The following is a 27,484-nucleotide window of genomic DNA, read 5'->3' on the forward strand; positions in this document are numbered from 1 at the left end:
TCTGCCTATTGTAAGCAGACCACTGACGTCACACAGAGTTTGTCCAATTCTTTCTACAGTGTATGGTACTGACATGTCTACAGTCGCCGTGGTTCATGTTATGCAGTACTATATGGAGTTCATTCCTTCGGTATGGCCACAGCTCAGTAGCGGCTACATCATGTGTTTTGTCGCTCTGATTGGCCCGTAAAGATATGACGGACAGAATGTTCATCCAATCACACTCTGAGTTTTTTCTCAAAGGTTGTGCCCTTTACCAAACATTGTCTATGAGTGGTCTACCAGATGGATGTGTTATTTGCCAGGTTAGCAATTAAGACAAAAAACAAATCAAAGCTGGACACTGAAAATGGCCAGAGATTGCCAGTCTCACAGCTGCATCCTGCAGCCAAGACTCAAGAGATCTGTAGCAACAAAAACGCCCAGAGTAGTCACTGAAATTATTGCAGGACTTATAAGTCTTACAGATGTTTGTTAAATTTGTATTTTCAGTGAACTGTTCGTCTTCAGAGAGTCAGAATTTTCCATCTCAAATTTCTTTGGTTTTATGTTGTGGTAAATTAAAGGAAAAGGAATTTGTGTGCAAAGGTTTAGAATGTCAGTGTGTTTGTTGTGCATTTACATGCTTTTACATGTTGGTATGTACACTGAGGAGTAAGGGGGCACAAAAATATTTCATCCGCTGGGGGTGGGGGGGGGGGGGGGGGGGGAGGACAAAAAAAGAAGGGAACCATCGGTCTGTCTGGAGTGTCAGCTTGGAGAAAGATCAGAGAGTCCAGTTGTACACGCAGCAGCAAACCTGAATGAGACGAGAATGGCTGGAATAAGATTTGAAAGCAGCCAAAGATCTGAGAGCAAGCAGAGAAAATTGAAGTACAAGGAGACAGTTTTGAGCTCAAGGGCAGGTTTTAATGAAAAAATATGAGACCAGAATCAATAAGTCATTCTATCAAAACGTTAAAATGCACTCTCGAGTTTAGCAACAAGAATGACTCCATACTTGTGTATCCGCCAGTAAAGAAAAGCAACTCTATTAAAGCAAAATGAGCTCTGACTCACAAATTTATGTCAAACTTACAAACAGTGAGCAGAAATATTTAGCTTATTGTAAAAAAGTTAAATCAAAATCTTCATATCAAATGCACAGTAATTAAAATTCCAACTCTGTTAAATAAAACGGCACCTAAAATTAACAGAAAACCAACTTTCAGGTGTTTCAAACCTCTTGTTCAGGTAATCTGGTCCGATTTAAAGATTAACTTGTTACATTGTTGCACCTGTGATGAGAAAGGAAAAGGCTCTCTGATTGGTCAGTTTCCTGTGGTTTATGAATACACCTGTTAAATATCTCAGAGTTACAAATAAATCTTAAATAAATGAAGAAAATTGCGTGGGGATCAGACTTTGTTTAATACTTGGCATAAAAATGATCTTAATCAACGTGATAATGTTACCAACTTATTAAACAACAGCAGAAGACAACATTTAACAGAATAATCCTAAAACAACATGTCAGAGGGACTGAATCAACAAGCTCCAGAGCACATCTTCATCTGTCTCTGTCTGCCAAAGTGACTGTGTCACAGCGAGCAGAGGGTGCCCAAGTGTTTGCTTGTTCATTGATTGTGTTATTTCTTTAATTGAACATCAATTAACGCTCTGAGACAAGTGTTGTCATATACAACAAGAAGCATGTCTAGAACTTGGCTGACTGTGGTTTTTAGATATCGTCAACAATAACTCAGATTTTCTTTTTATACATTTATAATCCATTTTCAATTGTTCCTGCAGATTACATCTTAGTCTGTTGCCACAGTGTCTGTTTGTATCCCAGAATGCATTGTGACTGGTCTGTGACAACCAATGGCAGGCTGTTCTGTCATCACATCATGCTTTGCGAACATGTGCATAGACAGTTAAACTGGAAAAGAGAGTCTGAATGACTCATAATAGAGAGAAAAAGACACAGAGAGGCTGTGATGTGTCCCTCGTTGTCTCTGCAGACAGGAATGTTTTTAATTAATGACTCAAATTCCTAAAAGCACAAGGATTTTTATGTAATATGTGAATATTTCAAAGACTTTTTGTCACAGAATGATTATTATTTAATTATTTGCTCCCAAAGAGATGGTAGAACAAGTCTGTGCAATAAAAAAAACTTTAGTCATAAATATTTAACGTGTTTAATACCTGTGCTTCTTACATTGGATTCATTTTTTTCTTGTCTTTATAGTCGCATAACTTATTTTAAACTCTAGTGGCATTGCTACAGCACACATTTTCTTAAAGCCAAGGTTGTCCTGAAAAAAAGGATGTTTAGAGTTTGACTGTGAACCACAGGGTTGATGTTTTACAAGCTTTTTAAGATAACAAGTCTAGGTGAGACACAGTAGTTAAAAATAGCTTGGGGCTCAGATGTATAAACTAGTGCAGGGCTTTTTTTTTCACCTTTTTGTCCATTTAAGCTACCTTTCATTATTAAATATCCCTTTTTTCCTATTTTTTTGCTCATTTTTGCAACGTCTTTTTGCCACTTTTATCCCATTTTTTTGGCCTTTTTTTCACAATTTTTTGCCAATTTTTGCCCATTTATACTATCCTTTGCCATTACATACCATTTGTTTCCTATTTTTTGCCCATTTTTGCCACTCTTGACTGCCTTTTGCCCATTTAAGTCACTTTCCACTCATTTTTTTGTCACTTCTCACCCATTTTTGCTACTTTCTGACCACTTTTTGACCATTATTGAATTTACCTGCGGGGATAAATAAAGTTATTGTATTGTATTATTGTATTTTTCCACTTATTCTCCCTATTTTCGTCCATTTTTTGCTGCTTTTTGACCATTTTTATTGCTACTTCAAGCTGTTTTTGCCTCTTTATACCTCTTAGATTGTGGCTCTTGCAAAGGTATTTTCAATCATTTGGCTCTTTGGTTGAGTTACAGCATAGTTATAGCATAGTCCCTATAGTAACTATAAGTTCATCCATTTTGCTCCATGCACAGCAGAGGTTATGGTTCCATACCTCCCCTGAAGCTCTGTGGCGCCCCCTAGGGGAGGCCCGCCTCACACTTTGAAAACCAGTGGTCTAGTGATTATTGTATAGTCCTCCTGGGGTGATGCCTCAAAAAACAGAGGCATCTGTCCCAGACCCACCTGTCGGACTGAGACCGGAGTGGTCCACACAGGAGTTTGGTGGGTCAGCTTTCGGCTTTCACACCAGCGCGAAATAACTGAACCAAAACTGCAAATGAACTCAAGTTCCTTTAATTCAACCAAACAGGTTAGGTGTGAAAGCATAAGTTTCTCATAATGAGGGGGAAATGCACTTAAAAAGGCACTGTCTGGTTTGCTCTGAGAGCGGTGAGCAGTGCTGGTCTTTACTCCCTGGAAATGGTGAGTCTGAGGTCAGTTTGGAAACCTCCATTAAAAGACACATCCTTATACATTCAAAATTTAAAAACCTTTGTTTTTAAAAACACAATTTTTTTAGAAAATCCTCGAGATACTCTATGGCCTAAATTTAGAATTATATGTATGTATGAACATTTATGGTTGCTTTTTCAATGAATGTAGATATTTCAGAGCAGAAATTCTAAATAGGTAAACCACAGAGGCCACACTCACTAGTTCTCCTTTCATTTAAAAAAGCATGGTTTTTCCCTGGTAAAGGTTTTGTCATTTTAATTAAATACATATTTTATGAGTAAAAATGACAAATGTTCATTGTGATGTTAATGTATGCTTAAACCGATCCGAATGTGTCTAAAGAGAATCAGTATGCTGTCTTAGTCTCTATATAGATCTGTTGGGAAAACAGCATGCAAACATCAGGCATTTAAATATTAAAGAACCCACGATTAAAGTTCTGATATGTCACAAAAGAGGGCAGAGAATAAGTCCTGTGGTTGAATTGTCCATAACACTGCTTTCTTTAATGAGTCCACCTCAGGTTTTATCAAACAGATCAAACTAGACTACAGGCTTGAGTCAACATTTGATTTCTACCACTGTTTTGAGACTATAAACTGTGATGTATGTGAAGTGGTGATGATGTTGGACAGCCTGACAGAGCCGTGCGTCTCTTCTGTGCGTTCGTCACGTCTGACTCATGCGGAGGACCAACGCACAGAGAAACAGAGTCGAGAGTTTGTCCTCATCTGCTGAGGAAATGTTTCCCTCACAGCTGTAGCCCTGTGTGTGTGTGTGTGTGTGTGGGTGTGTGCCGGCCTCTGGAGAATACACTCATGCACACATGCATGCACATACAGGCACATGCAGGTGTTTGGCCTACATGGGAGCTAAACTGCAGAAATAAAAAGCTTGCAGTATGTTATAAAAATATTGTTGTTTATTTCACACAGAATTACTGTCAAGCTCTGCAATCAACAGTACTAATTTAATTTAGGAGCTCCAAGAGTTTATTTCAAATGAGTAATATCTTTAAAAATATACAACTCAATCTGATTGTTATTCTTCATGGAGGGAAAACTGATCCAGATTACAGCTGCTCAACTGCTGAATAGAAATAAAAGCGGACAAAAGGACAATACATAAGAGAGTACTCACATGGGTTTCCGGGATGTTCTAACAATTTAAAATTAAAGCCAAGGTAATGAATATGGAAAAATGTTTTAGTATGGAAAATGTTTGTAGTTGCTGGAATATTTGTAATTGCACAGTTGATTGAATAAAATATAAAGATGCATATTTGGGTTTTAGATGCAAATGAGGTAAAGGAAGTGAACTGGGGGTGGCGGACAAAAATCTAAGGAATGACCTGCTCCTGTCTTTGTGCTCTGCAAAATCTTTTAGTAAGAGCCCGTTAGACACAACCATTTAGACAGACGTTCCTTTTTATTTGCACTGTGCATCTTATTTTTTACAGTATTCTGCAACTATGTTGTCTTCTGTCATATGTGGCTCATGTGACAGTCTTCTTTTTCTTATGCTGTTGTAGTTTCTATCTTGTTGCTATCACTGTTGTAGTATTTGCATAATTACCTCTGCCAAGGAGATTATGTGATCAGGTGGGTTTGTTCGTTTGTTAGCAACATAACTCAAAAAGTTGTAGACGGATTTTGATGAAATTTTCAGGAAATATCAGAAATGGCACAAGGAAGAACTGATTAGATTTTGGGACCAACGTCTGGATCCAGGAATTTTTTAAAGGATTCTGTACTATTGGGAGATAAGGCTAATGGCGGAGGTCTGCGCTGTTACCACTTTACACCAGGAGATGGCGGACAAGAGTAACTTCAATCCAGCAGCATTTTGGATGTGTTTCTATTCAAAGTTTTGGAGTTTATAGAGTTTGAAAGACACACGCCTGGTTGAGGAGACACGTCGGAGCGTAACAGAGAGAAAGACAGGGAATTGTAGTGAGATTACTCACAGTGCTGGGAGGAACAGAGGAATATTCACCCTCTGCCATGACTTCCAGTCATCCAGTGAGACCATGGGTGCACCAGTTGGCACCTGCAGTGAAGCCAATGCTTTGCCTCACCGTGTTTCCACCCCACCTGGAAGGGAGTAATCGGCGAATGCTGTGTTGGGGGACACATGGGGAGGAACCAGGAATTTTTTACAGGATTCTTCACTATTGGGAGATAGGGCTAATGCGGCGGAGGTCTGCGCTCTCCGAGTGCTTTTCTAGTTGTCCCTGTTTTATATATATTTTTTGCATATTATCTTTGTAAAGCACTTTATGACTTATGTCTGTGAAAAGTGCCATATAAATACATTCTACTTGCATGCAAAGTACACAACATACTTGAGTAAAAACATGGATGCTCCTGGTTAGATATTACTCCAGTATCACTGAAGGTTGCTCAGTCACACTATCACTTGAGTTAAAGTACTGGAGGACTTGGTTTAAAATACTTATAGATTTTAAAGTCTTTTTTAAAAATCTCAAATCATCGTATTTTCACATGCATGACTTAGAGCACAGATCAGACCCAAAAACCCCAGGCCAGTCTGATAAACAATAATTCTGAGTTGTTTTAATGACAGAAACTTGTTCAGTCCTTAATGAGTTCAGCACAGAAGCATTCAAACAAACATGGCCTTTTTGTTGTTTCTGATAACCAGAGCAGTGAGGATGAGGAGCAGGCGCACAGACGTCACTGATCAAGGATCAGTCTGTTAGACGGCTGGAGTCTGCTCTGCTCTTCTCTCATGACATTGATAAAATGAGTTGGGCTCAGCAGTAAATCTAACAGATGAGGATTTGAAGCTGTGGTTCCCAAAGCAGGCCGTGGGCTCCCCCAGAGGTCTGGCATCATGGCACGTTGGCGGAGCAAGGTGTCGATGCTAAAAAGAGCATTAACCTAACTCTCTGAGGCTGACTTTGTTGCTTATGAAAAGAAGAGGCAGGGGCTAAAAAAAGGTTTAATAACTTTGAACCATAAGTTGAGGCCGTGTTTTTTTTCCTCTAGAAGCTCTCTGTTTCAGTGTTCCGATGACACTTAAAGGCGGTGCCACTTTTTAACATGTTTTCTCCCTTATTATGTGAAAGATTTACATTTAAAGAAATGATGCTTAGTAAACTACTTGGAGTGCAGGTTTTATAAAAGACCTCTTTATTCAGGAGTGAAAGGATTGAAAGACGGCAGTCAAACTGCAATGAGGTTAGTCGTGCACATGTAAAACTATCTTATTAGCAGGGTGAAACTTTTGCATGTGAACCAGAAAGTATTTTTCTACCAGTGTCCTCTCAGGGGCTCCATATGATGCAAAAGAAAAAAAAGAAAAAAAAAAATCAAAAACTAACTTCAGCGGGGTCATAGGTATTGTTGATGTGGAGAGGTCTGTGATTGGTTGACAGGGGTCACCTGACTGATGTAATCAGTGCATGATATGTAACTTGCCATGTCAGATGATCTGACCCAGGATTAGTAAAGATTTGCCAAGTTATTACAGAGAGGTAAGGTCAAATACGGGGCATCCCAGCTAATACCGGACTTTTCGCAACCCTATTCATACCCCTGCTAGAGTGGGGCCCAAAATCCCACCTCGCAGTTAGAACTAAACAGACATCTTTTAAACATTTTTTCACTGATGCTTCATCTCGATATTCTCATCTGTGTGTTCACAGCTGATGTTCCTGGCCTACCTGTTCTTCCTGATCTGGCTCGGGGTCACGGCGTTCACCAGCCTGCCCGTCTTCATGTACTTCAACGTGTGGTCCATGTGTCAGAACACCAGCCTGGTGGATAGAGCCAACCTCTGCCTGGACCTGCGTCAGTTTGGTGCGTGACACCGTGATGTGGATAACAGGATGGATCTGTCTTATCTATTTCTATGTTTGTTTGAGTGGGTCTCTATGTTATCATGTGTCAAAGTTTAAATAAAGTAAGAAAAAATTTCTCTGACTCTGCCACAAGGAGAGAGAGGAAACATCTACTGGGCCCTTTGGGTCAGACTGACTCCCACAGACAAAAAGAACTGACCCTGCTGATATCTTACACAGAGAGCCATCATAAAACATTTTTCTTTTAATCATTCAAGACTCAAACTATTATTCCCCAACAATTACTGCCAGTATTTCCACAAAGGAAGACCTTTCTGTAGTGGAAAAATGTCTTAAAATGCAGAAACAGTCGTAGCATTGAAGGTCAGACTCTGCTGTTACAGATTCTTGCAGAACATTGGAGTCTGTGGTCTTCAACTTTTGTCTCATTTTGTGTGTTAATGTTTTTTGACTTGGCTGAACTCACACAATTACCACAAGAAACAAATCAATCGGGCAGTGGAAGACAAAAAAAACACAGTTTTTGTCAATGAAGTCTTGTGGCTTTGAGGAGATTGATGTAGCAGCTGCAGAAAAGTGATCGTCCCCTTGTACAAAAAGGTCTGACTCTCCAGGGATCGTCTGTCTGATGCTGTCAGACACTTAAAACCCGCCTGAGCCCGTCAAATACAAAAACATTTAATGGATGCACTTTGATTGGTACCAGTGTCCTTAAAGATGGCACTGAAGTCAATAAAGCCTCAGTATACCAGAAAGTATTTTAACACATTTTTACATATTGAACAGCGGCTATGCAAACATGAAGCCCAGGTTAAGATAGTGAAATCACCTTTAAAACTTTTTTTTCTCTCAGTACAGTCCAGCTCCTCTCTCTTTAGTTCAGAATCACTTTAAGAAGAAGACAAGAATCGATGCATCTGTGCTTCTGGGCTTAAAGATTGACTTAGGGTGAAGCTATTTCTCTACTTCTCTTCACCTGTCACAGAAAAGTCAGAGCTGTTGTGTTGGTTTTTATCCTCATGACCACTTTCTGACACTTTGTGGTTTTCTAATTAGTCTCTGAAAATACTGATCAGCTTTAAATTGCAGCACGTCCAAGCATCTTTAAAAGTCCTCAGAATTTTAGACTCTGATTTTCTCAACTCTGTTTGTTACCGAACACATATTTGTCCCTGAGCACAGCACAGGAAAATTAATGGCAGCTCACCAAATTACCAAACTGGCACAAGTGATGGAAAACCTGTGCGGGTGCAACCAAAGTGCCAAATCACCGATAGAAAGCCCACAGAGTACCATGTGCCACCATGAATCTTTTACTGACTGAAAAAGGGCAAATTCAGCTAAAGCGCTGTGACAAAGTATTTCCCCTCCTGCTCTCCTATTTTGATGTGTTTTTGTCACTCATAAATGCTTCAGATCATCAATAATTTTGATATAAGACAAAGACAACCTGAGCAAATACAAAATGCTGTTTTTGAATGGTGATTTCATTTATTAAAGACAAATAGCCATCCAAACCTACCTGACCATATGGGAAACAATCATCGCCCCCCATGTTAAATCATAAATTAACTGTGATTAAACACATTTTTGGAAAGTTGGGTTTAATAACACTGGCCACATCCAGGCCTGATTACCACCAGATTTGTTGAATCAAGAAATCCCTTAAATAGAAGCTGTCTGACAAAGTGAAGCAGGCTACCAGATCTCACAAAGCAACACATCATGGCGCCATCTAAAGAGATTCAAGAACAGTTTAAAAACAACGTCACTGACATCTATCAGTCTGAAAAGGGTTATAAAGCCATTTCTAAGGCTTTGGGACTCAAGTGAATTAAGGCGAGTGTCATTATCCACGAATGGAGAAAACCTGGAACAGTAGTGAACGTCCCAGGAGTGGCCGGCCTACCAATATGACCTCAAGAGCGCATCGACCACTCATCCAAGAGGTTGTGAAAGAACCCAGAACATGTAAAGACCTGCATGCCTCACTAGATGCAGTTATGGTCAGAGTTCATGACTCAACAATTAGAAAGAGACTGGGCAAAAATGGCATCCATGGGAGAGTTCCAGGGCACCAATTACTGCTGACCAAAAAAGAACACAAAGGCTTGCCTAACAGTTGACTACAACATCCTGATGATCCCCGAGACTTTTGGGAAAATATTCCGTAGACTAGTGAGACAAAAGTTGAACTTTTTAGAAGGTGTGTGGCCCGCCACATCTGGCATGAAACCAACACAGCATTTCATGAAAAGAACATCAGATGAACAGTCAAACATGGCGGTGGTAGTTTGATGGTCTAGCACTGCTTTGCTGCTTCAGGACATCTTGCCATAATTGATGGAGCCATGAATTCTCCTCTCTACCAGAAAATCCTGAAGGAGAATGTCTGGCCATCAGTTTGTGAGCTCAAACTTGAGCTAACTTGAGTTATGCAGCAGGACAATGATCTGAAACACACCAGTAAGTTCATCTCTGAATGGGTTAAAAGTTAAAAATGAAAATTTTGGAGTGGCCAAGACAAAGTCTGGACTTAAATCTGATTGAGATGCCGTGGCATGACCGTGAATGGGCCATTAATGCTGCAAAACCCCTCCAATGTGGTTGACTCAAAACAAATTTTCAAAGAAAAGTGGGCCAACATTCCTTCACTGTGATGTAAAAGATTCATTGTCAGTTATAGCAAATCATTGCTTGCAGTTGTTGCCACCAAGAGTGCCACAACTGGTTATTAGGTTTAGGGGGCAATGACTTTTTCACATAGGGCAGGTAGGTTTGGGTGGCTTTTTCCCTTAAAGAGGGGGTATTATACTTTTCCGATTTTTAAAACATAGATATAAAGTCACAATGTTGGGTGTCCATACTCCATGTATGCACATTTTCAAACTGCAAGAAACCCCCACTTTAATAAATGAAATCATCAATTAAAAACTGCATTTTCTATTTACTCAGGTTGTGTTTGTCTCATAATGTTTTTTGTTAATGATCTGAAACATTTAAGGTTTGCAAATATGCAAAAAAAAAAAAAAAGAAAGAAAGAAAAATTAAAGAAAAAGAAATCAGGAAGGGGGCAAAGTTTTTTCACCGGCACCGTGAAAAGCCTTCACACACGTACCGATATTATACCCCAAGAATGTGAGAAAAGTATTCATATATACAGCAATAGTCTTTAAATTCAAGGATTTGGTCCTGTAATTTATTTTATATGCAGACATAAATAATAAAAATGTTTAAAATCAGAACAGGATGAGAAAACCTTAAAGCTGTGCAAATTATAATTATGGTAGAGACTCTTTGGACTGTGAAATGTACACTTCATTCATTATCTGTGCATCTGGCATCCTATAACAACATCTCCCAGCCAGTGTTTGTAATGCTTATGTATTACTGTCTTGATGCAGTCACAGCTCTGTCCACCATGTTGTTCTCCTCAATGCACACATAAAAGAAACAAAAAAATCCACCAAGCAGCTCCTGCAGCACTGCCCCCTACTGTCCAACCTGCACACGAGCCTCCTGCAGCAGGGTAATTACTGTGTCGAACATTTCTCCAGGGGAATAACTACAGTCTTTCCCCTCAAAGGAAACTGCTGGTTCATAAACGTTTGGATCACTGTGGTCATACTGGTCAGCTCCCAGTGGCCAACAGTGAATAATATTCTAATTAAATAAATACAGGGATGTTTTCAGGCCTGCAGCCAGGTAATATTCAGAGGTTCTTTAGCTCATTTGTTCTAAAGTGTTTGTGTTCTTCAGGAGCCGTGACCATCTCTGAGGAGAGGAAGGTGTGCACAGGATCTGAGAAGTTCATAAAGATGTGTGAATCCAACGAGGTGAGAGACAGAGAGAGGAACACAGATTTGATTTTTGTTCGTTTGTAAATTGTTTCAGGTGAAGATATCTGTATGAAGACTCTGACTCTGTGGTTTGTGTTGCAGCTGGACTTGACCTTCCACCTGTTCGTGTGCGCTCTGGCGGGGGCAGGAGCTGCTGTCATTGCCATGGTGAGGACTGATACACGTATCTGCTTTATTGTAAAGAGATCTGGGAGTCTGTCCATCGTCAACAGTCCTGTTATCATTCTCCACTGACGTTACTTTTGAAATTGTCCTGTCTTATTAGCGTGTTTCTTATCGACACTTGTTAAATTGATCTTTTAACTCACGGGTGTCAAACTCAAGGCCTGGGGGCCAAATCTTGCCCGTGGTACAGTTACACTTGGCCTACAAGATCATATCATATTCTTTTTATAACTGGCCCTAAAATATGAGGTCTGCAGATTTCCTCCAGTATTGAAATGTAAACTTAGCCATGATGATATCAAATATCCTTAAGTCATAAAAATGTGTGGAAAAAACCGGGGAAAATAAATTAATTTGTGTTTTCATTTCATATTTTCAATTTTGCATTGCACAATCATAACTTCAGTCTATTATTTAGACTTTTATTTCATATTTTAACCTTTTACATTTATTATTTTGTCTTTTTATCCTTCTTTGACCATTTTCATTTTATTATTTTGACTTTTTGTTTCATATTTTTACTTTGTCAATTTATTATATTGACTTTTTAACTCATATTTTGACCTTTTCAACATATTTCGACTTTTATCTCACATTTTGGCCTTTTAGGTGCACCATTTTAAATATTAAGTCATATTTTTGCCTTAAAAGCATGATTGTGACTTTGTTCTATATATTTGCCTTTTAAAAGATTTATTTTAACATCTCATTTTTTGTTTTGACCTTTTGAACTAATAAGTTTGACTTTTTTTAATCTCAGATTGTAAATCTTTTAACATATCATTTTGACTTTTTAAATCTCAAAATCATTTATTATCAGTGCTAGTTTCTTTTCCAGTTTATTACTGGTGAAAATGAGGTTAACAGTTTAGGGTTAAATGTGAACCCTGTTAGGCCCCCAGGTTAGACCAGTGATACTCAACGTGTGGCTCTGGAGCCACATGTGGCTCTTTTGTGATGATTTGTAGCTCTTTTATGTCTTAATTTGAAATATGATTCCTCCAGATAACCTTAGAAAAGGAAACTTTGACCTCAGAAATTAATCACATTAATCAGTTTGTTTCCCAGACTTATACAAAAGGCTTTATTTGTCAAACTTAATTGTCCCTTTTATCCCATTTTTGCCCTTTTTCACCATGTTTTCACCAATTTAAGCTACTTTTGGCCATCAAATACCACTTGTTTCCTCTTTTTTGCCCATTTTTGCAACTTCTTTTAGCCACTTTTATCCTATGTTTGCCCCTTTTAACCATTTTTGCCTATTTTAGCTATCTTTTGCCATTACATACCAATTGTTTCCTATTTTTTTTTTTTTTTTTTTGTCCTATTTTTGCCACTCTTGACTTCTTTTTTGCCCATTTTAATCACTTTACTCTCATTTTTTATCCAGGTTTTGGCCACTTTTGGACCATTTTTGCTGCCTTTGTTTTATTTTAATGCTACTTCATGCCGTTTTTGTCACTTCTCCCCTCTTAGATTGTGGCTCTTGCAAAGGTATTTTTCAACAGTTTGGCTCCTTGGTTGAGCAGGGTTGAGTAACACTGGGTTAGACCTTAATTCAGAATCTGGCCCCTTCTGAGACTGAGTTTGACACTCCTGTTTTAACTATAAGCTTTAAGCCTGGCTCAGCTGCACTGCAACAGATAGAGGATCAGCTGATCTTCCTCTCTGAGTCATTTTTGCAGCCCTGGGTTGAAAAATCTGATCCTAGATCTATTTTCATAAAGCATCAGTGCTTTCACTGCTATGTAATGTAAAATCAAATATCTTATTAAAATTGTGGTATCGTGAAGAGAACCTTTCTTTGACAACCTTAGTGCAAGTAATAAAATCTTAGAGCCATCCAGAGACAACGCGTGATTGTTTGCAGCATTGATCATGTATGCATTCAGAAGGTTTTAACCGTCCTGTGTGTCCTGTTCTGTTAGTTAATGTTTTCTCTCCTCTGCAGCACCGGTGTAAAAAACACACAGCATTATTACACTTTCATCTATTTTCTGTAGCTGTTTATTCCTGGTCCGAGTCACGGGGGGTTGGAGTGTTTCCCAGAAACGCTCTCCACCTCCTCCACAGTTTTCTATCAGAGAAACAAACTGAAGCTCTTAAACACTGGAGCAGCAGTAGAAAGGGAGATGTCTCATTTGACAGCATGTACTAAGAGTGATGAATCATGTTAATTTCTACTTTGTGGAAGCTGCTATGGAGGGTTTTTCTCCTGCGAGTTAAGTCTTACAGCTTGGGATAATTGGCTGTAACATTGGGTGACATGTTCCTCTAAAAATGAAGCTCAAATACCCTGGACATATTTAACTTTAAGATAAAACCACCTTAAAAGCTTAGATCAGTACCGTCCACTGTAGATCAGAGACTCATGGTTGTGACAAGGTCTTATGTTAGCGTTAACAGGGTTGTCATGGTGCTATATTCAATTATATACACGATATTGCCAAAAATATTCACTCACCCATCCAAATAATTGAAATCAGGTGTTCCAATCACTTCCATGGCCACAGGTGTATAAAATCAAGCACCTAGGTATGCAGAATGTTTCTATAAACATTTGTGAAAGAATGGGTCGCTCTCAAGAGCTCAGTGAATTCCAGCGTGGTACTGTGATAGGATGCCACCTGTGCGACAAGTCCAGTGGTGAAATTTTCTCGCTCCTAAATATTCCACAGTCAACTGTCAGGGGTATTAAAACAATGTGGAAGTGATTGGGAACGACAGCAACTCAGCCACCAAGTGGTAGGCCACGTAAAATGATGGAGCGGGGTCAGCAGATGCTGAGGCGCATAGTGCGCAGAGGTCGCCAACCTTCTGCAGAGTCAGTTGCTACAGACCTCCAAACTTCATGTGGCCTTCAGATTAGCTCAAGAACAGTGGTAGAGAGCTTCATGGAATGGGTTTCCATGGCCGAGCAGCTGCATCCAAGCCATACATCACCAAGTGCAATACAAAGCATCAGATGCAGTGGTGTAAAGCACGCCGCCACTGGACTCTAGAGCAGTGGACACGTGTTCTTTGGAGTGATGAATCGCACTTCTCCATCTGGCAATCTGATGGACCAGTCTGGGTTTGGCGGTTGCCAGGAGAACAGTACTTGTCTGACTGCATTGTGCCAAATGTAAAGTTTGGTGGAGGGGGGATTATGGTGTGACCTTCTTTTCAGGAGCTGGGCTTGGCCCCTTAGTTCCAGTGAAAGGAACTCTGAATGCTTCAGCATACCAAGAGATTTTGGACAATTCCATGCTCCCAACTTTGTGGGAACAGTTTGGGGATGGCCCCTTCCTGTTCCAACATGACTGTGCACCAGTGCACAAAGCAAGGTCCATAAAGACATGGATGAGAGAGTTTGGTGTGGATGAACTTGACTGGCCTGACCTCAACCCTATAGAACACCTTTGGGATGAATTAGAGAGGAGACTGAGAGCCTGGCCTTCTCGTCCAACATCAGTGTGTGACCTCACAAATGTGTTTCTGGAAGAATGGTCAAAAATTCACATAAACACACTCCTAAACCTTGTGGAAAGCCTTCCCAGAAGAGCTGAAGCTGTTATAGCTGCAAAGGGTGGACAGACATCATATTAAACCCTATGGATTAAGAATGGAATGTCACTTAATTTCATATGTGAGTCGAGGCAGGTGAGCGAATACTTTTGGCAATATAGTGTATCATCATCTATTAACATGGAGAAGGTGGAAATTTCAGTTTTTGAAAAGGGGCACCACACGCCTTTTCATGAATGCATCAAAAGTCTGAGTTTGATCTGCAGGCCTCCATCTTTAAGTGAAGGTATGGGGGCTGAAATTCTTCCTCTTCATATCAGCTTAAAGCTGCAATACCGCCATCTGGTGGAGGAAGGGCATTGTTAAAAATCATCTTGGTGTAATGATGCAGCTCAATGAAGAGCTACAGCTAGTGCAGAGATATCCAACAGAAGCTTTTATTTGATGAATTTCTCTACCAGCAGCAGCTAATGATGTATACAGTTTTTTTAAGGGTTTCCCAGCCAAGACAGGCAGAAGCACCGTAAACAATCCTCCAACAAACAAGCAGCCATACATACAAACTTTACACAAGACCCATGACAATAAAACATTTAAATGACTACTTGCCAGATATCACAAAAACTTTCTTGTATTGTTGCCGCCAAGGGTGGTACAACCATCATTAGGTTTAGGGAGTCATTACTATACCACATAGGGCATGGGTGTCAAACTCAAGGCCTGGGGGCCAAATACGGCCCATGGTACAGTTAAACCTGGCCTGCAGGATCATATTATATTTTTATTATGTCTACAGATTTCCTCTACTGTAAAAATGTAAATTTAACCCTGATGATTCAAAATATCTTTTTAAGTCATGAAAAATGGAAAAACTAAAGAGTGAAAAATTATCAGATAAAAGTCAGGATTGTGGGGAAAAAATGTTTTCATTTCATACTTTCCATATTGCATCAGAGATTTACAACTTAAACCTTTGATTTTTACTTTTTATTTCATATCTTCACCTTTTCAATTCATAATTTTAACTTTTATCACACATTTTGACCTTTTGGATTCACAATTTTGAAATTTAAGCCATGTTTTGACCTTTTTAACTATATTTTTCAAAATTTCATCAGAAGTTTTGACCTTCCAATTCCTAACTTTGACTTTTAATCTCATATTTTTACCTGTTAGACTCAAAATGTATGATTTGAACTCATTTTGACCTTTTAAACTCAGTATTTTGACTTTCTATCTCAAATATTTACTTATAAAAACACCATTTTGACTTGTAATAATGTTTTTACCTTTGAAACTCATTCATTTAATTTTTTAAACTCAGATTTTAAGCTCTTAAACTTATCTTTTTGATGTTTTTAAATGTCATAAGGTTTGTTTTGCCCACAATTTATCATTGGCGAAAATGAGTTGACAGTTTATGGTTAAATGTGGACCCTGTTAGGCCCTCAGGTTAGACCTAAATTTAGAATCCGGCCCCTGCTGTGATTGGGTTTGACACCCCTGACATAGAGGCATGTAGGTTTGGATGGCTTTTTTTCCCCTGACACTCTGAAATCGTATTTAACTTTTACCGGCATTTTAACCCCTGATTACCCTCATCGTCTTCAGGTCCACTTCCTGATGGCTCTGGCCGCCAACTGGGGCTACTTGAAGGACGCCAGCCGGATGCAGAAGTACGAAGACATCAAGTCGAAGGAGGAACAGGAGCTGCATGACATCCACTCTACGCGCTCCAAAGAACGCCTCAATGCCTACACATAAACACACACCTGCAGGAAACGACACCCACACACACACTTAACCTGTCAGACACACAATACACACACACTCGCACCCACACAGGGCCTGACACAACAACAAGGAGAAACACACAGAATATAAACGAGTGAAAAAACAACACGAACATACACATGATGAAAATAAAGACACAAAAAGGGAGAAATTCAGAAACAGTGATGAGCACATGGAAACCATCATCATCCTCATGTCTGCTGTGGGTTATTGGCTCAGGAGGTCTATGCTGACAATTCATCATCCCCAAAGTATGTTTGCTTCCTTTCTGTTAGCCTGACTTTGCCCTATTGAGTGAGAAATAGCTCAATCTGTTTTACAAAAACACCTGGGAATGTTAACTTTCTAAACTTTGAAGATTTCCCTCTAAATTTTTTTTTTAAGTATTTTCCAGCTTGTTTTCCCCAGTTACAGATGCAGAAATCTAAATATGCACATATTCTTGATCTCTCTTGAAGTTAAACTAACAAACACACTCTTGATGTGTTTTCCCATAAAAGATGGAGACATAAAGCTTTCAAAAAAAGACTTCTCTGCTTGCTCCCACAAGTCCCTGAGTACATTTGAAGAGCACAGCTGGTATTAAAGTATCTATGACTGGCCTAGCATGTGTAAAACAGCACAAGAAACATGCAGAATTATACCAAAAAAAGACAAATAATGAGCAGAAGAACCCAAAGAAATTTTGACTACTTTCTGTTGCCCGTTAAGTTTCTCCTCCTCTGTGCCAGTTTTTCCAGCTTTAACCCGTCAGCCCGGCACGCCAAAGCCAAAACTCTCCAGCAGACGTCTGAATGGATTTGGTGTCTGTGTTGTCATCATTGACGAGGGGGGGGCGACGTCGCTGTACCCCCCTCTGCAGTACACACATCACACATCACACTCACACACTCACACATAGATGTGGCTGAATGGTCGGTGTTGTTCAGGCAGTGTTGTACGGTGGTGTCATGCTGTGTCGTGTCGTTTCGCCACATTATGATGACTGGTACTGCAGAGAAAAACGGTCCCCGAGGATGTGCGTACCTCCCCGGGTGCAAATGGGTAGCTTTGCTAACTTTTCTCCCCCCCCGCCTCTTCTCTCTCTCTTTCTCCCTTCCTTTCTCCTCAAACCCTCTTTCTCTTCCTTCTCCTCTTCTCTGCGACCTCTTCATCTCGAGCCTGGTTTCATGAGTTCTACAGAAGTGGCCTGAGGTTTGCTGTATTGATCTCTGAATTGACAAAATATGCAGATAAATTGATGTCAAATTCTATTTGTTCCCAAACTCCCCTCTGATTTGGCTCTATTTGTACTGTATCTCACAGGTCGGGCTGGCCGAGCTCTGGACTTTCACAATAAAAGCACTTAAGATGGCAGAAGGCCATTCAAAGCAACTCATGAAACTGGGCTCTGCTTCCTCCCTTCTTCATCCCTGATTTGTATAAACTTGTGATTTGTCCTCAGAAACAGCACATCTTAGCAGCACAAAGTCTTTTTAACGTGTGTCATGTTCTCATCAGTCTGATAAAAAATGTTTTTTCTCACTTTTTGGAATTTTGCCACATTTTTATCAGTATTATTTATGTGTAACTTTAGCATTGGGACGAGGGTGGGGGAGGTATTTCAATGGGACGGGGTCGGTTGTAACGATTTCACATTTTCTTGTGATGATTCTGTATTTCAGTGGTTCTGCACACACAGACAAACACACAGACACATACACATGCGTATGCACCAATCATATTGAGAATTTTTCATTGTCATGTTTATGTTTTTATATCTTTCTTTCTACTAGCCCTAATGTGACCAAAACTCCAGTTCATATATAAGCTGAATTAACACACTGATACTGATATCAAGGTGTCATTGGTGACAGAAACAGATGAGTACTGTGAATCTTAGGACGTGGTGAAGGCTGAGCAGGATGACTTTAAAGGTGGAGGATCTGACTCCTACCAGGTGCTGAAGGGTTTCATATGGACAGGTGTGACGGATCAGAGTGAATTTAAAAGAACGGAAAAGGTTAAAAAAACAAGTAAGGGAGACAAACTCACCACTGTTTGCTGCAGGGATTCAACTAGAGTTGTGTTTTTGGGAAAGAGGACAGAGATGAATGACGTTCCAGGTGATAAGCTCGAGGTTTAGAGATGATTTGTGCTACCGGAGAGTCAAACAGTGTTTGTATTTGGTATCTCAGTTTTCTCCTCAGGTGCTTCTTTATTGGACGCTGTATTCATTTTGTTAAAAAAATTATTTTGATTCCAATTTTTGCCCGTGGATCAGAGATCAACAGCTATTATTTTTCTAAGATTTCAAATAGAAAGTCTTTAAATGAACTGCTAACAGTGTGCAGGGCTGTTCTGTTTGGTTTTATTTGTTTCACTATGTTGAGCCATTAGAATGAAGGCATGTTCAAACCAAAAGTGAAGGGAATTTGAGCAACCAGACAAGATAGATGCAATAGCATGTAAAAACTGATGCATAGAAAAAAAGTTTTTTGCTACATTTCTATGCCAGGCACTAAAATGAAAACATTTCACATGAAATTGTTTATGTGCCCAGTTCAATTTTTGGATTTAGTTACTGGTTACTGGGTAATTTGGCCAACTGGCGATGGACTGAAGTAAAAAATGGCAATTGTGAAACTGTAAAGGACATCACAGCATCATCTGCGTATAAACATACTCTTCCTCATATTTTCAGTGTTTATAGAGCTTGGTTGACTCAGTTTCCTCCTATTTACTGTAGTTTTTTTTTAGCTGATTTGGTGCTGTGTTTCAATCACAAGTTTATTTTCATAATTTTGGTTTGTCACTTAATGGTTAAAACCAGTTTCAGCAGGCGTAATACCTGAGAAGGCAAGTTAACTTCTTTCACATTTGATATAAAATGTGGTCTATAAAATTTAGCCTTTTTATTGTTAAATATTCAAGGCATTGTGCATATTTGGCAAGTTGCATTTTCAATTCGGTTAGTGGTTAATTTGCCAATTGATTATGTCCTGAAGTAAAACATGGCAATTATGCAATGGTAAAGACATCACAGCATCATCTGCATATAATCATACTCTTGCTCATATTTGCAGTGTTTATTGGGCAAATTTTTAAATTCTTGCAAATCTAATATAAAGTGGTCTATGAAATGGAGCCATTTTTTTAGTATTTTAGGCATTTATTTGACTAGTTAGATAAGAAGCCCTTATATTTTGAGATTGAAGTCCTGGCGTTGTATCAGGCAAAATAGATCCAAAATCCATTAAAAAACAAGTGTTTTCGAAGTTGTTGACTTGCCAAATCACCCAAACTAGGCATAGATTTATTCTTATTACACATCTGCATCATGATGCTATCCTGGCATCCTTCTGGCCTATTCTCTGCAGTTAAACTGGGTTCAAACTGATGTTAAGACACCAGATTGCAGCAAATGCTTAGTTTGTAGACCTAGGGAAATGTGACGTTACTGATGGTGGTTATCTGAAAGAGAATTTTTGTAGTTTGTGTATAAAGAATGAAAATAAACTCACACTTTTGTGAGTAAATTGGGGCGAAAACTCTCTTCACTTTTGCTGTGAACACGCCTCAGTGGGTCGTTTGTCCTGTCCTGGTTTAACTGTGAAGGAAAGTGACGATTCTCTATCTGCCAGTAGAGACGACTGAGAGGGAACGACTGTTGTGCTGATGATGATGACGATGGTGATGATGATGATGGTGATAGTGGTGATGAAGAGTTTGATCTGATGAGACTACCAGCACACATGAAAACACACACACACACACACACACACATACATATGCAAACAAACACACACGCCACCACCGCCGCCATCACTCTGAGCCATAATTCTTTGCTCTTTTACTTTTCACCGATTACATTTCACTATTTTATTATCAACTTTTAGAACTTTTTAAATGTGAAATCATTTAATTAGGAAAAAAAGAAATGTGTTTTTATTTTATTTTCTCTTTATTTTTGTGGGCAGTATTAAAGCACTGTACCTACATTAACTCTGTATAAAGATATACATATATGTGAAACAGTCGAGGTGAGCAGCCGGGAGAATGATTTCCTATTGGTTACACAGTCTGGAGGAGGTGGTTCAGTCCCAATGTCCTGAGCTAAAGCTCCCAACAGAGCTGCATTTACTAAAACACAAAGGACGGCAGGTTTCAACTCAACTGTTGTTTTAAGAAGGGGGAAAAGATCATTTAATGGCAGTCGATGTTGCCCGCAATTCATGCTGTGTCTGTGTAAAGAGGAAATGTTATGTGGCAATTTGAAAGTAGCAGGAGATTACAAAAAATTTTAATTTTATTTGAGTAAAAATGGCAATTATTCAAAGGTTAAAAAACATCATGGCATCATCTGCGTATAAGCATATACTTCCTAATATCTGCAGAGTTTTTAAGGCTCTGGTGAAAGTTTTCTGGATTGTGGGTGAGTTAAAATTTATTTTTGCATAAAAATTAAGTTTATGAGACTGAGCCTTTTCATAGTTAAATATTTCATGCATTGTGCATGTTTTCTTTTCTAAATTAACTCTAAAAACATTCCAAGCACCCTGTGCTGTGCTACAAAGTACCCTTAAGGCCCATTTATACTCCCTTTACGCACGAAAATGTATACGTCCTTTTCAAACGATGTTACCGTCACTGCTCACATACTTCCATGCGTTCTTTATGTTGGCATGGATGTTAACCAATACTTCCACCAGGGGGGCAGCCCAGAGTCAAAAGTTAATGACAACAACAAACTCAAAAACAAACATGGCGACTGTGGAGGAGATATTGATAATGCACCTCTTCCATAAAAGACAAAAACAGAGGCAGGGTTTCTAACCAACTCGCACAACTTTTCCTCAAAATGTTCCGCCGTTGTTATTTCTTCTTCGTGTTTTACTAGAGCTACGTATCGGGTAGTGACAGCAACATTGCCCCCACGGTTTCAGGTGGTACTGATCAGTTTGGTCCGTATCCGTAAGCTTTATGGAAACGTGCAGAAATACAGAGGAAATGAACGCAGAGCACGGACAGAAGGCTCCGTCTGTATCCAGATCCGTATTTAACGTTGAGCATAAATGGGCCTTTAGAGGTGCCAGTGACTCTAATTCAAGAAAAAAATCACTTTAAAAGGTAAGAATTGTCAGAAAATGGGGCCTCAGCCTTCAATAAAGAAGGATACAAGTAGCTAATCAGATTTCTAGATGGTTTAAATCTGACGAAATGTCATGAAGTAAAGGTTTCATACGACTGCAGAGACAGATAGAAACAAGGTTGTTAGATCTAACTGGGACCAAATTTTCTCCACTGATATTTTGGTTAGCAGAGTTTAAATCTGGTTCTATGTGTTGTGTAAATGCTGCTCATTTGACCCAAATGTACCATCTGTGTCGATGCAGGGAGACTCCCTCAGACCTGTGTCCTGTTCAGGTGCGTCTCGGCTGCATACAGTCAGTATTTTTAAGGGTCTAGTTTTACAGTAACAGTATTCTATCATTTCATTGCCTGACAATGGATGTCATGTCAGTGTTTTTAACCTCAGATAAAAGAAAAAAATAGTTTTTGTGCACTTATTGACCATTGTGAGCTCTCTCTCTCTCTCTTATTCTTGGTGTGTAAGTGCATTGAGCTCCCCTCAGAGGGATCTGTGTATAGTCTTGCAGCATTGGTTATAACCTGAAGAAATAACGATGATGAAAACGAATGAATTCATAATAATGAAGATAATCTTATTCTAGGTTTAAAAAACAAAAAAAAGAAAAAGAAAAAAAAAGACAGTGAATCTAGTTGTTGTTTGTGGCATGGTTATGCATTCAATGGTCATAATTTTAATGATTAAAACAATACAAAAAAAAGTCATTCTTTTCCACTGGCGCTGTTCTGCTGTTTTTGTTTTGTTCTCACCTTTTCAGTGTGCAGTATTGCGGTTCCTGTTGCTAATGGTGTTGCTAAGCTAGCTTGCTCGCTCAGTTGTTTACCACCAGAGCAATATATTGTAGCAGAAATCAAACACGAAGTCCGTGCATTCCTGGCATTAAAGTGCATGAATCTAAGGTTGCAAGTCTTAAGTGGTTTGACCATGGTGTTCTCTATTGTTTCTCCTAATAAAGCGGATTTGCAGATGTGGTGTAATGTATTGCTCTGGCCATCCCCCCGCCCCCACCCCCTCCCCTCTTCATCCTGCAGCCACCTCTGCTCACGTCGTCTTCCTCGCTTTGTCTTTTTAAGCTGCAGTCACACCACGGCTCTGAGTGCTTCTGCGTTTAAAAGTGACTCATGTCTGATTTCCTGTGTGCTGGAAACAGCCGGCATGTGCAGGAGTCACTGATGCATAAGTAAAGCGCCATGTTACCAAGCAACAAGCAGTCTGTCCAGCTCACACGGCCAAATCACCATCTGTAATGAAGGCCGAGTAATAATTCAGGGCTGCAGCATCACATAAAAGGTGGAGAGCAATGACTGGACAGGGAATGATATCGCAGTGCATCCTAAGGTATGAAAAAGATGAAAATATGTTCCAGGTGGAGTGACTGAGCTTAAATTTGATCCAGCAGCAGAAAAAAGATCAGAAAAGACGCTGCTGCCGCTGTGAGGAGGAGGACGTGAGCCGCTCGCTCTCCATTTGTTTACGTCTCCTCATTTCCCTTCGTCGTCTCCTTGTAAAGATGATTTTTAAGTATTGAGTCACACTAATCCTGCGTCCTTCTTGTCTACCCACTGACCACGGCTGAACATGGACTCACTTTACCATCCCACCATCCTGGCTGCACGCTTTTCAGTGACAAAAAGACCATGTCGGCGTTAATAAAGCATGAATTTCAATAAGAAGAAATCTGATTTGCAACCCTGTGTGAGGAAGGTTTGATCTGTTTTTGACTGTTTTTGCAGCTCTGTATCACAGGATGAAAAATCAGATCCACTGTGCCTGAAATAATTCAGCTCTAAAATCGATGATGTCAAACCGATCATCGCCTGTTTCAGATCCATGCGTTGTGTCAGGTTGGACATTTTGGACGTTGGGAGTAGTTTTTCTTTCTTTTTTTTTTTTTGTTTTTATTTTCTGTTTCTCCATAGTATTTTAGACTTTTTGTACTCCACTCTGGTTGCTTAGTAGCAGGCTTTATCTGATTCACTCCTCCATTTTTGTACATATCTGTGCCAACAGCTTGGGCAGACAGTGGCTTTTTTATTTGTAAAGACATAAACTTGCTTGCATATATAAATAAAATGAAATAATACACTTGTGTACTTGTTAATAAGGGAACATCGTGAGTTTGTGTCTTCATTTCACACCACAACACACATTTTTTTTTTTTTTTTATCTTAAATGTTTTCTGCATAGATTTAACATTTTGGATATTTCAAATACTTCAGTAAGGTATTTTAAATTAAAAAAAAACTCTCATTTTCCATGGTTTAAAATGTGATTTAAAGAAATTTACACAACTACACTGTAAGACAGAACAGCTAAATATAGGTTGAGCAACTTAAAGGGGACATATTTTACCCTTTTAAAATAAGTTCATATTGGTCTCAGAGGTCCCTAAAACATGCCTGTGAAGTCTGTTTCTAAAAAAACACTGTAGTTTAGGATTTTTGCATGTCTAAAACCTTCTGTTTCAGCCCTTCAATAAGTTGTTTCTGTAAATGTAAATGAGCTGTCTGACTATGCCCCTGACCACACCCCTCTCAGGAAATGGATGATATAATGGTTCAGAATCTTTTATTCAAAGTTAAGGACCTGACTGGGATTTGACCATCAATCCTCCAGACCACAGTCAGCAGAGAAACCCACTGAGCTATCCAACATCTCAGCTGGCAGCGGAGAGGAGGATCAGCAGAAGAGGGCGGAGCTTTCCTCTAAGCAGGGAGGGCCAACCAAACCTGGAGGCGGGGCTAACTCCCAACATGAGTCAAGAGGGGGAAAATCTGAGAACGGCTTTTTTCAGCACACATTTTCTGAAAGGTGGAGAAAGAGGGGGTAGAAGGGAATGGATTTTTCTGGTATTTGAGGGGATTGTGGACAGACCAGGTGCACATATGGTTTTTTAGAAAAGCCTGGAAAAGTGATTTTTGCACAATATGTCCCCTGTAAAAATCCATTTCAGCTCGATCTTTCATAGATGATTGAACACATTTTTAGTTTTAAGTCAACAGGTCTCAATCATTCTAAGTGTTTTTGTCATTTTGCTCACAGTATTTGACAATCATCCCTTTATCTGCACAGTTTTCCCAGAATTCCTTTCATTATTAGACATTTTTGCACCATGACTGAAGTTACTGACTCTGTTAGAGAACCTCCACCTGTAGACAGCAACCATAACAGCCAAGGGTGGCCTACTGAACATGATGGAAGAGGGTTTACAGGTTTAGTGTGCACTTTTCACATATTGTCATATGCCCTAATATCGTATTAATTATGTTTTATAACCTAAAGAGGCCTGCTTAGAACACACTTTAAGGTTTGAAACAAGCTTTAGTTCTTAAAACACATTTTGAAGTTTAAAGAATGAGGATGGATAAAGAAAAGACTCAATTGGCATAGGTCTCTTGGTCCCGCCTAAAACTCCACTAATTTATTTACTTAAAGCACCGTCACTGATACCGACATGATGCTGATAATATTGTCCATCCCTGCGTCCCACAACTGAGCCTTATACTAAAGCATCTCTTCTCAGGTAAAAAGCTGGAGACCTGCTGGACATTGTGGAATATCCCCCTCAAAGGAAAGGAAATGGAGAACAAATCCCTTTCATAAAAAAAATAAATAAATAAAACAAAAATTTAAAAAGCCAATGTTGGTTTGTGGCTGGAGAAACTGAAATCATGTAAAGCCCCCAGGAATAAGGAATTTCTGTTGGGGCCAGGTGTCCTCCCATATGATCAAAATCTATTTTAAGGCTATCTTATCCACTCTTGTCTTTTTATTTATATTCACTATCAGCATCTCAATCACTGAAACTAGTTTTAGCCGTATTCCTGATCATTCATGCACCTAAAATGATTTTCTTGAGGATCCTTGAGGTCTCAGACAATTGCCTACAATTGCCTCTGATAATAACACACCTACATAGATGGTACTAAAGTACTTGTTTTGCAGAAGGAGATAAACGAGATGAATACTTTCAGATAATGTTACATCAGTGTCAACATTACATTATGTTAATGATAAATAATGTTAGCAGGTATACAATTAAGCAACATATCTACCTAACTTCTACCATAACATCCCACAGTGTCAACATTAAAAACGCTCTTACCTTTGAGCATATGTACAGTATGTACACACTCTCAGTGTGGTCGTCCACAGAGTCAAAGGCATTCATCTACAGTTCATTAATGCACATATATAGCTGTCCGGGTTATACAGCCCTGCTCTGAGTTCATAATCTGAAGCAGAAGTATTTTAAAGAGGATCTGGAATCCTGAGGAGCCTGCACACTAAACAGAATCAGAGCTCTGCAAACACACAGACATTTTATCTGATAAACAGCCCCATCTGGTGGACAGTTAAATACAGTGCAATATGTTACACTGAGATCATCTCCGTAAGAAATGGCAACCTGTAAGAAAAGTCTTAACATGTAACAAACAGATCACATGCTGGTGATAATGAAGTTCATGTTACAGGCTCAGATTTCACCGGTTAACTATGATTCAGACTGTGTGCCTTGAGAGCAAAATATAGAGAAACAAAAAGTGTTGAAGTTGAAGTGAGACTGATAAGATAAAAAGACTCCTGATGATCCTGCAGCTCATGTCAAAGCACAAGGACATCTGGTTTGATGCCTCTGTTTCAGTTTGCTACTGAATATCCTCATCCTGTCCCCTTTTCAAAGTGCATGGAGATACGGTGGCCCCTAAGGGCAAAAAAAAAGTTGTTTGTCTATTTCCATATTGTGATCTTGTGATGTTTTTGTACTTCCTCATGTTCGTTAGGTCAGCTGGTAAATTGGTCCATTCAGAAATTAATTTGCTCTTAATTTATTTAAGTTATCTGCAAACTTCATTAAGATATGATGTGGTGGCTGATGCTGACCGCTGCCACCTACAGGCCGAGCTGCAGCAGTATCAAACAATCAATCAATCAACCAATCAGTCAATCTTTACTTAGACACTGACAGTTCTCAACCAATGTGGTGCTGGATCATTAGATTCAAATTTGTAGTTAAACATCAGATATTCTGATTCGACACAAAAAAGGGGGAAACCAGAGAAGTGATCTGAGAGCACAACACAGATATTTAGAAAAACACATGAGAAATAAAAACAAGGAGGAAACGCTCCAATTTTGACTCTTTTTTCACATCTGGCCTAATTTTCAACTTTTGACGTTTCTCATCATTTCCACTTTTTTTGGCATTACAATTTTGTATTTTTCAACTTTTACGGTTTTTCTTTGACATTTCAACCTTAAATTTCAGTTTATAATATTTTTCACAACATTAAAATATTATTATTCAAGTTTTCAACCTGCTCAGTGTTTGGCATTTTCAACTTTTTAAAATATTTTTTGTACTTTTTTTAACTTTTAACTTTTTTTTTTTTGCTTTTAGCTCAACATATTGACTTTTAAGGCATTTTATCTCCGTTTTAACTTTTTCTTCAATGTTTGGCCTTTTTTTAAATTTTGATTTTATTCTCTCCATTTTGTTTTTGGACTTGAATTTCATTTTTTTTAATGCAGAATAGGATGATTGAAGTTAGTTCTGATTGTCTTTTTTTTTTTTTCTTCTCTCATACTTTACCCTAAAACTTTTTCATGCAAACAGATTTTACATCTGGAAAGTAGAAACAAAGACATGTTTAAAATCAATATTTAGTGTATTTGAAATGTGTCTTCTTTACAAAAATACAAAAGGTACACAAGAAACACAGAAAAACACAAAACAGATGAAACATTTGAATAGATCACAGGTGCCAGT

The 27,484-nt window shown here is 39.0% G+C and overlaps 1 protein-coding gene across 1 annotated transcript in view; it reads left to right on the forward strand.

Moving 5' to 3' along the window:
* LOC121508906 (neuronal membrane glycoprotein M6-a-like) overlaps positions 1-23,816 on the forward strand; it is a 67,887-nt gene extending 44,071 nt beyond the window's left edge. The window contains exons 4-7 of the mRNA XM_041786047.1: positions 7,102-7,255; positions 11,017-11,093; positions 11,199-11,264; positions 16,401-23,816. Coding sequence (XP_041641981.1) covers positions 7,102-7,255; positions 11,017-11,093; positions 11,199-11,264; positions 16,401-16,553 — 450 coding nt within the window. The 3' untranslated portion in view covers positions 16,554-23,816. The remainder of the gene's footprint in view (positions 1-7,101; positions 7,256-11,016; positions 11,094-11,198; positions 11,265-16,400) is intronic.
* Positions 23,817-27,484: the final 3,668 nt, after the last annotated feature.

Source organism: Cheilinus undulatus, linkage group 4, assembly GCF_018320785.1.
Source record: "Cheilinus undulatus linkage group 4, ASM1832078v1, whole genome shotgun sequence".
NCBI classification, from domain to species: Eukaryota; Metazoa; Chordata; class Actinopteri; order Labriformes; family Labridae; genus Cheilinus; species Cheilinus undulatus.